The 13131-nt window shown below is 45.8% G+C and overlaps 1 protein-coding gene across 3 annotated transcripts in view; it reads right to left on the bottom strand.

Moving 5' to 3' along the window:
• LOC147607249 (protein NEDD1-like) overlaps positions 1-13131 on the bottom strand; it is a 66458-nt gene that overhangs the window by 15756 nt on the left and 37571 nt on the right. For 2 of the 3 annotated variants that reach the window (XM_086790330.1, XM_086790332.1), the window contains exons 5-6: positions 4346-4411; positions 3962-4183 (exon numbers count right to left, since the gene is read on the bottom strand). In XM_086790330.1, the coding sequence (XP_086646456.1) occupies positions 3962-4183; positions 4346-4411 (288 nt within the window). The remainder of the gene's footprint in view (positions 1-3961; positions 4184-4345; positions 4412-13131) is intronic. The other variant, XM_086790331.1, reaches the window with a different exon arrangement.

Below are 13131 nucleotides of genomic sequence, written 5' to 3'. Positions count from 1 at the left end.
ATGTATGCCATGGTTGCTACTAGGCCGGACATTGCATTTGCAGTGGGAGTGGTTTCTAGATACATGGCCAACCCTGGCAAGAAGCATTGGGAAGCAGTGAAAGGTGTCATGAGATACCTGAAGGGCACACATGATATGTGCATTTGTTTTGGCAAACAGGATGCATTAGTGCATGGTTACACGAATTCAGACTATGCCGGTCATCCAGATAACCGGAAGTCTACTACCGGTTATGTATTTACATTCACAGGAGGTGCTGTGTCATGGATATCCAGGATGCAGAAGTGCACAGCCTTATCTACTACAGAGGCCGAGTATATTGCAGCCCCACAGAGGCTTGCAAGGAGGCATTATGGCTATCTCGGTTAGTGGTTGATTTGGGTTATACAGGGGATATTCCATTGTTGCATTGTGACAGTCAGAGTGCCATCCAGTTGGCAAAGAATCCTGTCTTTCATGCAAAGACGAAGCATGTGGATGTGAAGTATCACTTCATCAGAGAGGTGATAGAGAACAAGCAAATTCAGCTTGTTAAGATTCATACGGATGACAACCCGGCTGATCTGTTGACAAAGAGTTTGCCTCCGGAGCGGTTTGCTCATTGCAGACACTTGATGGGCATTGGATGAGGCCAGTTTCAACCTTGATATGGCCTTGTATATTATCATGTACATGCTGATTTTTCTTTTCCTTTACTTAAGGGCACTTTGCCTTTAAGTGGGAGGTTGTTGGGGTAAAGGCATAATGACCACCCTTATAGTGTGTACAAGCCCATAAGTTATAGTACATAGTACACTTAGTACTTTTAATGTACTAAGTGCACTATGTGTACTAGTGCAATATACATGTGTGATAGGGGAGTCACACACACTCATTCCCATGAGTTGACTTATCCCCACAACTCTCTCTCTCTCTCTCCCTTGTTTCTCTGTGTATGTCTCCCACATGAATTAACCTAACCCTAATTCTTCTCATACTCCCACACATCAACAGGCTGCCTAGCACCACGGCTACCCAAAGCTTCTCACCAATGTACCTTGCATCCAGTTGACAGATCAATCCCGAACCATAGCACTTAACCTCGCATGCCACCTTCATGGTAGCAACTTTACCACACCGACTTGGGTGACGCGAGGACGCCGTCACCATTAGAAAGGGGGGTATGTTAACCACTCTGTAGGTTCACATGGTTTCACCCACTCAACCTACCGGAAGGCGCTTTGTCATCTTACCTACTCGAATGGGCACTTATCTTTGTAAGACAACACTAAGCGGCCTTACCTTGTGCTTAATGTCAAAAGTCCAAGGACTTCATATACATACTTGCTTAAGACTAGTAATACAGACTGCACCATTTTTTAGTTTGGCCGGCCTAGTGTGAAAACTAGTCACTTGTATATAAGTCATTTTTGCCGATAAGCAATACACAATCATTCCTACTTGTGAGCTCTTCTCTTCTCTACTCTTGCTTGCTTGTATGCTATTGGATTCGTGCATTAGATGCATTCTTGCTTGTAGCTTTCAATAGCTTCTTCTTCCCCCGCCCTTTGTGAGAACCACCGCAAAGGAACGTCTATATTTGCCTCCATCTAGGCGAAGAAGGCTCTCCCCTCACCCCATCGGCAAGGATCATTCCGGTATGACAACGAAGTGAGGATGCAATGGACGAGCTAGCACACCTACATCGGAAAGTTGCAATTGCGGCTCTAAGGCAAGGCCCAACGACACATGCTTCAACGAAGTTAAGGTAAGCTCTTGACTTGAATTGAAGTTGTCCTTCGACCACTTGTGCCACCTCATCTGCTAGAGCAGCCCACATACGCTTGGTCTCGATCGCGAGGGAAGCCTGCGACCCCTTGGCCTCTACTACAAGGGACGCCCACATTTGCTCCATCACCATAGCACGCTGGTGCCATTTGTCCTCTGGATCTCCTTAGGGCCTTGGTTGCAATGCTGGAAGTAGTTACTGAAGTGTGGACTAAAGCATAGATTGCATCATAGCCATGTAGGTATCCATGGAAGGAAAAGCACTCGAAGTAAAGGCTTGTTGTAGAGGCATGGGAGACTCTGACTGCTCCCTCTCTACCTCAGAATTGTCTTCTTGGCTACTCATAGTGGGAGCATTTGTGTTCGTGCCCGAACGCAATATCCACTAGAGGTGTGGGAGGCTCTTTCGGGGGCTTCCTAGAAAGCTAGTAAACTAAACACTCTTTGAGGGATGGGAGCCACTCCGATACTCAGATGTGCTCCCTGGAGCCCATAAGCCAACCACACAAAATAACTCTCGTGAAAAAAAAAATCAACACCTATTGGTCAAGGCAATGGCAAGGGCTTCATCCCTTTCACAATGAGCAAGGGTTGGGGGGGGGGGGGGGGGTCACAATACCCTGATTGGTAGTGCAAAAACGCAAACCCTAAATTGGTAGCTGATGCAAAAATACAAGCCCTATTGCACAAGACCTTGCTGATGCTCTGATACCAATGTAACATGCATTTGCTTGCGGAAGTGTTTCATGATGAGATAATGATGCTTGAACACTGCTGGACACTGAGATTAAGGAGTAGGGTTGAGAGAAGTACATAATGAACACCCAATTGGGTCCCAATCCACCCTCTCAAGGGGCCCCACCTTACAAGTGTATTTGCTGTATTGCTTGCAAGAGAATAAGGTACAACACTTGACTTACTTGCTGTCCAACAGTATGGACTGAACAGAACCTGTTTTGGGACTATTTGGACCGCCCAGTGTAGGTGCGTTTGCTGTCTGTACAGCCACCTTGCTGCCTGAACTTGATCGCCAGTTATCATGCATTAACCTTGCACAGAAGCTGCCCACATCGGCGTTTGCAGATGGCTGCAAACTGCTGTCTCCTGGCTGCCCTTTGGTTGTGTGTTAACTTCCCTGATGGCTGCCGTTGACTGGCGCCCTCTTGACTGGTGTATTTTCCTCTGCTTGATGCCCTTTGGCTGAGAGTAGATGCTCCACAGAATTGGCTATCACAAGATGAGAATCCTCAGCCCAGAGGTATATATATAGGGACTCTTGGCTGATCTAGGGTTGGCTCCATGAAAAGGTGTGCCAAACTGGCACACATACACAAAGCACTTTATGCCAACTCCAGAGATGAGTGCCTATAAAAGGTCCACCCTAATCTCCCATGTCCGGAAATTACCCAATTCCCACTTAGGTCCTGGACATTACCCATTGCCCACTTAGGTCCTGGACTCAAAGAGTGCCCATGGGCTGTCCACCTAAATAATCATTGCTAGTCACCACACGACAATGTGGCTTTGACACATGGCAGATTTGCCCGGAACTTGGACAACAACTTGACACTTGACTTGGCCTTTCCTGACACCTGGCCATGGGTCTAATAAGTGTCCAGTCTGGCCTGTACAACCATTACATCTTGCAAAGAGGATTACATAGACTTGTACCACGGGCATGATAGTACTACACCCTACTGACCTAGACCTAGATGGCGCCTCATGACACTTGACTTGGCCTTTCCTGACACCTGGCCATGGGTCTAATAAGTGTCCAGTCTGGCCTGTACAACCATTACATCTTGCAAAGAGGATTACATAGACTTGTACCACGGGCATGATAGTACTACACCTTACTGACCTAGACCTAGATGGCGCCTCATGACTTCCCCTTTTCCCTTGGACAAGGGCTCACAACATGCCCTTGGCCCATCAGAATAGGTATCCTCTATCCACATTGGTGCATGTGACATGTATAAGCTTGCCAATCATAATGCATGCATAGATATACTCTTGATAATCCCAAACACTGCCCATTCATAAGCCTAACATCATAGAAATAGTTGCACCACGAATATTCTCTACACTGTTTAGACAGTTCAACGATGGATAAAATTTCGAAAGTGGGCAATTGAAGTGTCATAAAGCAAGAGAAGGAAAGCCACAGTGTCAATAAGCAGAGTTTCTTGCTTGCCTCAGATGTACCATAGGCACGAAGAATAGTAAAGGGTTGTGGCTTTCCACGGATGTCATAGAAGACCACACGGCCACTGTTTGTTCCAGCAGCCAAAATTAGCCCGTCGTCTTTGAAAGATAAAGAGGAGAATGGTGCCTCTGATGGGATACAATGTACAGGCTTCTTCATTCCTGGGTCGAATGTGTACAGTTTTTTATCTAAGCCGACACTGATGATCATCTGTCAATCAAAAAAGAATGCTCTCAGAAAGCGGCTCAACAAAGACCATGGACATTCCAGCTTTACAAATACTATTCGCATCAAATCAAACTCGGATCAAGGCAACCTCCTTATTATCAGATTATGCATAGGTAAATATTCTCACAAATCTCAAAGAATAACCTTATCATTACAAGGAGAAAAAGCCACGCCTGTAGTAGGTGCCGAATGCTGCTTTATCCATGATACCTGAAGCACGAAGTCAATTCAAAAATCTCAACAACATATATTTGAAACCTCATTTCTACAGAAACTTGAAAATGCATGAATAATAAAGACCATATGCAAAACCCTCGAACCCATGTACCTGTGAGGTTCTTAAGTACATCAATCACACAATTATCTGCAGCCAATATTAAGCAATTCATGGCATACACCATATCTCCCTCTCTCTCTTGCCCTCTCAGTTCAGCACATTCTAGTGCTCCCTTTGCTTAAGCCATAGTTCATCTCGTACATTTCATACTGCAATACGTCAGGGAGAATGATAGGTATGATAAAGTATGATTCAGCTCCAGGTGGAGTTTCATACGTGGCCTTAAATTTGGGGCTATATATGCATGTGGGAGTTGGGACTTTAAAATATTGACAATTTGACACTTGAAAGTTGAAACTTGAAGGCTGAAACTTGAAACTTGAAAGTTAAAGGCTGCAAACTTAAAAGTATATAGTACATACTATGTATTATATGTACTATTAAGTATGTGCAGTACATTGGTACAGTGTAGGGATATTTCATAGTATAGTGTCCACCTCCGAACGTGAGGCCCAGGTTCTTTACAACCCAAGCCTAGTACCTACAGGGTACAGACCAGCCACGGTGTCACTTTCCGCAAAAAAGTCTCAAATTTTTTATTAAAAAAAAGAGCAGGAATGATAGGCCAGTTTCATACGCTGTTTTACCATGCGTTAGCAAACGTTTGCTTCACTAATCATAAGAGTATGATACGAACTATGGCTTAAGCTCTATGCACACTCTATCATGGTACCAGAGGTCTAGGCTTGTGCGTTTTTTTTGCCTCATCTTCAGCCCTGGTTTCAGCATCTCCTTGCTGAGTTTTTTTCCATCAGATTTGCTGCTGCTGGTCGGCCTGTTTTTTTCAGGACAGCAGCCCCTTCTTGGCTGCGTTTTCTTCTCCAATGGTCACAAATCTCTTGCGGACGGGGTCTGGTGCGGCTAGTTGCTTTGAGGCATCTTGGTACCTGTGGTGGAAACTTCTTTCTTCTGAGTTGTGCGTTTTTCTTGGGATCTGAGCCCGAGTACAATGATGGCTGCCTCGACTGTGCTTCATATATTTTCTGAGTCTACCAAGTTGGATGGCTCCAACTATACATTGTGGAAGGCGAAGATGAAGTTGGCCTTGTGTGGAGTGGATCTCTGGGACTGGCTCGTCACAACTGCCAATGCACCCCTCCCACCCTCTCTACAATTGGTGTGACGCAGGCACAAGTTGATGCTTGGGAGGCAAACGATCATCGTGTTTTCTCCTTTCTCATGCTAAATTGCCAAGATTCTGTACTCTCACATATGCGTACAATAGATGCGGCACATGAAGTTTGGAAGGCCCTTGCAAATCTTTATGAGATTAAACCTCCGGGACAGATTTTGGCGTTGGAAAATGTCACGTGCACACCCGTGCCATGGCTAATCTTTAGCATGAACTGGCTTAATCCTTGATTAGTGCCGCAGTTAAAATAAGCATTTAGGTCACCATCAGTAGCAGAAGCATTAACATCAACATCAGAAGCATCTTCATCAGCATCAGAGTCATCATCATCAGGACCATCATCATCAGCAACATCCGTTCATAGTCGGTAGCATGTGAACATCTCCTAGCATCAGTCGGCCAACATTAGATAGCAACCGGAACCAGTCGGCCAGCATATTGCGGAGATCCAGCATTTTATGCCACCACACATAGCATTATATGTTATTGTACAAAGGGGCCTAGGTCACCCCTATGGGGCTGACCATAGCCCTACATCATGTACAAGCATAAAGTTACCTTTTTGTACCATAGTAATACAAGAAAACAAGGCTTTCGCACATGCAACATTCGTATCAGAGCATACAAGTTCAGCCCACTAAACAATGTCCCAAGGAAGGTGCACACTTCCAACAAAAAGGATACAATAGGGTGGCAGAAGGAGTGGTCTGCAAACAGGCGAAGCCAAGGGAAGCATTCCTTGAGGGTAGGTACGCATACCCAGTACCTCATTAAGCTCTCAGATCATTTCCAAAGGCCTAGCAACACGCATGATCAGTTCCGGTAGGTGACCCACCGCCGTGTCAAAGTTAGGGAAAGCAGGCATGGGGTTAGCAGTGAACAGATGCTCAGTTCTTCATCAAGGCTTGGCAGTGGAGATCAGGTGTGCAAGTGTTCAGACAAAAATATCAATCAGTTAAAGTCAAAGTCAGTACGCAGTTGTAGTTCAAGGTTAGTAGACGTCAAGGGAGGAAGGATGACAAACTATCCACCTTGTCATCAAGTTTAGCTCAGCCCCTTACTACTTAGTACTTAGTACTCTCTAGACTCTCTCTCTCATGAATGATCATTTTCAAGAATGCCCTCTATTTTCAATCATTCCCTAAACCCTCTATTTTCAGAAATTACCTCAGACCTCTATTAATTTTGTATTTTTTCCAATCATTCCCTCTATTTTCAGAAATCCATCCCCTTGAACAATCCCTTTTTAATGTATTTTTTCCAATCTTCATTCCCGAATTCCTCTATTTTCAAAAATTCAACCACTAATGTGGCTTCTAATGTTGATTTTTTTAAATTGCAGCTTGTCCAAGATGCCAAAGGCACCAAATCCTTACTAGGCTGCACACACCATCATACTTAATAGCACATCATCAGCAGGTTCAAGCACTCGTCATTGGAAGTGCCGTTATTGTAACTTGCAGCAGTCTAGCTCGATCACGCGAGTCATCCGCCACATGTCAAAGTTGGGGGGCAAGGGAATTGGTGGGTGCCGAAGTATTCCACAGCAGATGGCTGATGCTATTATAAGGGAGAATCCCAAGGAGTTTCCACATGGCAGAGAGATTTGTAGCACTATCGTTGATGACGATGTGTTGTTGGATCCTTTGCCTACAGATGCAGCACCTACCAAAAAGAGGGCTAGGATTTCTGAGGATGAGAAAGTGCCTACTTCTTCTGCACCTATTGGGCAGCCTTCTATGTAACGCAACATTAATTCCTCCTTGCACTCCATGTCATGGATCAAGGAGAGACAATGTAGGACAGAGATTGAGATAGAGCGCACTCTCATCGAGTGTAATCTCTCTTTCAATGTCCTACGCACAAACCAATGGAAGAGGATGATTGCCGCTGTTGCACCTGTAGGCAATGTGGATGGGTGGATAGGTTTAGAGTACAATAAGATGAGGACCACCATGTTGGAGGAAGAGAAGGAAAGGATTGAGACTTCTCTCCAAACCTATCAAAGAAGGTTGGAAGAAGTTTGGTTGCACCATCATTTCAGATGATTGGAGTGACACGAGGCGGCGCCACATAATAAATATCTTAGTCTCTTCATGTCTTGGCACCTATTTTTTGCATACAGTTGATGCAGGCAAGGCAGGGGAGTGGATCACAGCTGATTTTATCTACCACCACATTCGTCAAGCTATTGTGGAGGTGGGGGTAGAGAATGTGGTGCAAGTCTCTAACTGCAAGAGGATAGGTGAGCTGATTGAGGAAGAGTTTCCAAGCATTGTGTGGACTCCTTGTGCTGCACACTCCTTGGATCTTCTTATGGAGGATATTGGGAGCTTGAGTTGGGTGAAGCCCATCATCGAGGATGCTACACGCATAGCTTCTTTCTTTAGAAAGAAGCACCAAGCATTGGCTATTTTTCGCTCTCATAGTGCGAAAGATATCATACGACTCTCCAAGACCAAATTCACTTATATGTATTTGGTCTTGGAGCGTTTGTATGATGCTCGAGATGCTTATCGCCGATCAATGGGGTTGATGCACCTTGGAGGCAAATGCATAATGCAAATCATGAAGCCACAAGGACCATCCTGAACATCTCCTAGCATCGGTCAGCCAACACAACAGATAGCAACCAGAACCAGTCGGCCAGCATATTGTGGAGATCTAGCATTTTTTGCCACCACGCATAGCATTATATGTTACTATAAGCATTTATGGGACTGTCCAATAGGCCAACTGCTGTCCCATCCATATATATAAGCATAACTCATAATTTGGAAAATGATCATTCATCTAGTTTCAAGTAGAATCATGTAGAAAGGGGCCTAGGTCACCCCTATGGGACTGACCATAGCCCTACATCATGTACAAGCATAAAGTTAACTTTTTGTACCATAGTAATACAAGAAAACCCTGACACTAAATACTCTCTCCTCTGTCTTAACATTGTGTTAATTAGCATCAATTTTCTTAACCATGCTTAGGGCTATGGATTAGTATAACAAGGCTTTCGCACATGCAACAAAAAAGCAGCTTATGAACCTTTCAGTTTCCACCTTTCCTTCTTTATCTGCTTTCATCACACGAAGATGAAAGATCTCCGGAACGAGCTTGCTGTATGTGGCAAGAATATCTCTACTCAGGATATGGCTAGTCACCTTCTCTCCAAGCTTCTAGAGAGGTTTGATGCTTATTTTCAGTCTCTTGTTTCTTCTCCTCGGGCTGTGCCACTTACTTGGGAGGAAGTGCTTCCCTCCATTATGCAGATTGAGTCTCGCTTTGAGGAGCGGACCGGCACCTCTAGTGGTTCTGATGGAACTTCGGCTACTCGAGATAACGGGAAGAATCGACAGAAGAAAGGGAAAGGGGATTCTGACAAGAGCTCCAAAGACAATGACAAAGACAATGACAAAGACAAAGACAAATCAACTAAAAACAAGGATGTGGAGTGTCACTATTGTGGCAAGAAGAGTCATAAACAACCCAAATGTTACAAGAAGAAGCGGAATGAAGAAGGAAAGGACTCTACCTCTACAACGGTGTCCCAGACCAAGAAGGATGATGGTATTCTCCTATTAGCCGGTTCTTCTCGTACACTGGCACTTGTGACTTCTCAATCCAGGTCTTGGATTGTGGATAGTAGTGCTACCGCTCACATGACACCTCATCGGGATTGGTTCGATGACTCTACTGCCAAGACAGGCACTATCACCTTCGGTGATTCTTCTTCCATGCCACTTCATGGATATGGCACCATTTCCATCTTTCGCTCCTCCAAGGACAAGAGGTACTTCTCTGATGTTCTTTACATTCCGGATTTAGCATTTAACCTTTTGTCAATGAGTGCTCTTACAGCTCAGGGTGCGGAGGTGATCTTCTCTCGTCATGAGATTACTATTTGTGATAAGGAAACTCGTAACATCTTGGCTCAAGGAGTCCAGGATAGTGGCTTATACAAATTGACCGCTTTGCTCTCTCACGGTTCTTCTTCAGCTCTTTGGCATGCTCGGTTTGGCCATTTGAGCTATCAACTTCTTCAGCAAGCTTCAAAGGATGGATTGGTCAAAGGTTTACCAACCATCAAGGCTCCAGTTTCCTCATGTTCCTCTTGCTTACAAGCAACACCGAGCTGCCTTTCCATGGGAGGCGACACACAGATCTTCGACATCACTTGCTCTTGTTCATGCAGACTTGTGTGGTCCGATGAGTACCACGTCTTTGAGTAAGGCGTTGTACATGCTTGTGATGGTGGATGACTTCTCCAAATTTACTTGGGTTTTCTTCTTAAAGACCAAGGATGGGGTCTTTCAACACTTTCGTGATTGGAAGACTGAGGTGGAAAAAGAGACCGGTTCTTCGGTCAAGGTTCTTGGGACTGGCAGAGGGGGTGAGTTTCCATCCCAAGAGTTTCAGCAGTATTGCAAGGATCAGGGCATTCGGTGACAGCTAACCACGGCGTACACTCCATCACAAAATGGAGTTGCAGAGAGGAAGAATCGGGCTATCGTGGAGATGGCCCGTGCTATGCTTGAGAATTCCTCTTTACCTCGACGTTTCTGGGCTGATGCGGCTTCTACTGTTGTCTATATTCAAAACAAGTCTACTCTTCCAAATAAAACTCCATATAAGGCTTTCCATGGTGAGAAGCCCTCTGTTGTTCTTTTGTGGGTATTTGGTTGTTCGGCATATGTACATGTGCCCAAGGAGCATTGCTCCAAGTTGGACTTGAAGTCTCAACACATGACTTTTCTTGGATATAGTTCTATGTCCAAGGCATATCGTCTTTATGATTAGCAAGCCGGAAAAGTTGTTGTGAGCCGCGATGTGGTGTTCGACGAGACTCCTACATCTTCAGAGGGGGGTTGTGAGCTTCTTCCTCCTCCGCCGTTGCCTTCTCCTCCCCCTACTTTTGTTACACCTCTAGTTGTGGCTCTGCTGCTTCTCCAGCGAGCTCGAGCAAACCAATGCCTGGATGGTATTTTCAGACACTTCGTGATTCGGGGTTGAGAGAGCTCCCTTCTAGTCCTACACCTAGTGCTCTCAAGCCATCTTCCAGAGTTACACAAAAACAAATTCATCAAGGGAACGTTTTTGTTAACTATGCTGTTATGTCCTCTATTATTCATGGTCCTTCTGATCCCACTTCTCTGGGCGAGGCTCTTTCACATGAGCCCTAGTGTCGTGCTGTGCAGGCAGAGTCGGATGCTATAGAACGGAATGGCACTTGGATTTTGGTGCCTAGGCCACAACAGCATAAGGTGATTGGTATGCAGTGGATCTTCAAAACGAAGTACAAAGCTGATGGCAGCTTGGACAAGCACAATGCGAGGTTGGTTGCCAAGGTCTATGCTCAGCGCCCTTGGGTAAGTTGGGTCGACTTCAATGAGACCTTCACTCTGACAGCTCGGATGACTACCATTTGCACTATTCTTTCTCTTGCATGACATCATAGATAGCTTGTATTCCAAATGGACATCAAGTCGGCTTTTCTAAATGGAGAGCTTACACAAGAAGTGTATGTTGATCAACCACCGAGATTTGCGACTCCATGAAGACAGGACTAAGTGTGTAGGCTGAAGAAAGCCTTGTATGGTCTGAAGCAGGCTCCGTGGGCTTGGTACAGATGCTCAAAATGGCTGAAATTTTCCATCCTCAAGCTTGCCTTGTGAAGTGGCTTCCAACTCCTTTTTGAGGGCTGAGATTTCAGCCGCTTGACTTTTAGCATGCAATTTGACCTCCACTAGTTCCTCCCTTAAGGCTGAAATCTCAGCCTCTTGCTTGGTTGTTCTCTCTTCAAGCTCTTGGATTTTGTCAAATCCCTTCTCGAGTTTGGAGAGGCAATTTATGATTGCGGTAACGGAAGAGTCGACCATCATCTTGTTTTCTTTGATAATTGTGCTGAGCTTGTCCTCCACCTTCACGAGCTCCTCTTTAACTCCGGTCTTGGCCATGACTTTTTACAGTACTTCCCACAGGCTACAGCCAATGGACTGGAAATTAATCCATGACACCGCGAAGCAGCAGCAGCAGCAGCAGGGGGGGGGGGGGGGGGGGGGTTCAAGCCATGTAGAGAAAAGAGAAGAGATTCAACAGAGAGAGAGTTATGTTGCTGCCTTGGGGGCCTGAGGAAGGGTGGGTGAGGAAGGCCTGAGAAGAGATTCAGCAGAGGGGGAGGGAGGCAGAGGGGCGGGCCAGCCCAGGCGAGGCGGCTGAACAGCGGAGAGAAAGAGAGAGAGAGAGAGAGAGAGAGAGAGAGAGAAGAAAGAAAGATATATTAACGTCTACGAGAGGCCAAAGTCGGCCTATGAGACAAAAAATAATACAACTGTGTTCTTCCGGTCATCGGAAGAAAAGAAACAAAAGAAAAAGTGTGCATGTGTCTGGATACAACTGTGAATCATCATGGATCGGTGGAGCCCATATACAAACAATATAAGGGGGGGTGGGGATGTGGATGGAGTGCTAAGGCAAGATGCATCTCTATATGCTGAAGGGGTAGTACAAGCATGCTATGCAGATCTATGTCTAACTCCATCCACTGCCATAAGAGGGATATAAGATATCATACATCGCCGATACTGAGGCTGTGAATGGCGTGAACATGTACCCTGAGTCTGAATGAAAGCGAGCTAGCCTCTCCTGTGTCTCCATCTGGTGTCTCATTCGGATAGCTGCTATCTCTCGGTGACGGAGTCGGGATGCTCTACGTCCAATCTGTCTAGGTCTCCTCCTGGTGTCTCATTCGGATAGCTGCTATCTCTCGGTGACGGAGTCGGGATGCTCTACGTCCAATCTGTCTAGGTCTCCTCCTGGTTCTCAATTCCTCTGCTCTCTCTGCGGTCACCCCACGTGGTACATCAGCTGGCACTGGCATAGCTCTCTGAAAGAAATCTGTGAGCTGGGACAGTCTCCCACCCCTAGTGGGAGCGGGTGTCTGGAGGAGTCTCTCTCGAGAACTATGAAACTCTGTCGCCGGTCCGAGGCCTCCATCAACTGATGTAGTGAAGAGTGCTCCTCAAACAATCCTGCATATCTATCTCTGACCCCCTGGTGGGCTCTACATCTACATACAAAGCGATCCTCAGTCTCCACCTCCTCGCGGCACAATCAGCATATCCGCTCAGCTCTGGGAACCCGTGCCGCTCTCCCAGCCTCTATCTCTAGCTGATGTGATGAAACTCGTAGCTGTCCAATAGCAACGCGAGAGCTGTGTGGCATGTATACATCCATGTACCGCAGTCGATGTATAAACCCATCCCCTGAGATGCTCATAAAGTGGTCTCTTAATACAGCATCTTCGGTGGTAGTGGGCTCTCTGGTGCTGTCCATGTCTCCTGTATGTAGTGCTGCCATATGTCCTGTCTCATCACTCTGTTCCTATCATTGAGAGAGAGGTAACCCCGTGGAGCAGACTGATCATACTGAAAAGGTGGCAACCACTCAATGTCTATCCCATGATGT

Source organism: Cibotium barometz, chromosome 55 (genome assembly GCF_041138505.1).
Source record: "Cibotium barometz isolate CiBa-2024 chromosome 55, ASM4113850v1, whole genome shotgun sequence".
Taxonomy (NCBI): Eukaryota; Viridiplantae; Streptophyta; class Polypodiopsida; order Cyatheales; family Cibotiaceae; genus Cibotium; species Cibotium barometz.
This window is presented reverse-complemented; position numbering and strand designations above follow the sequence as displayed.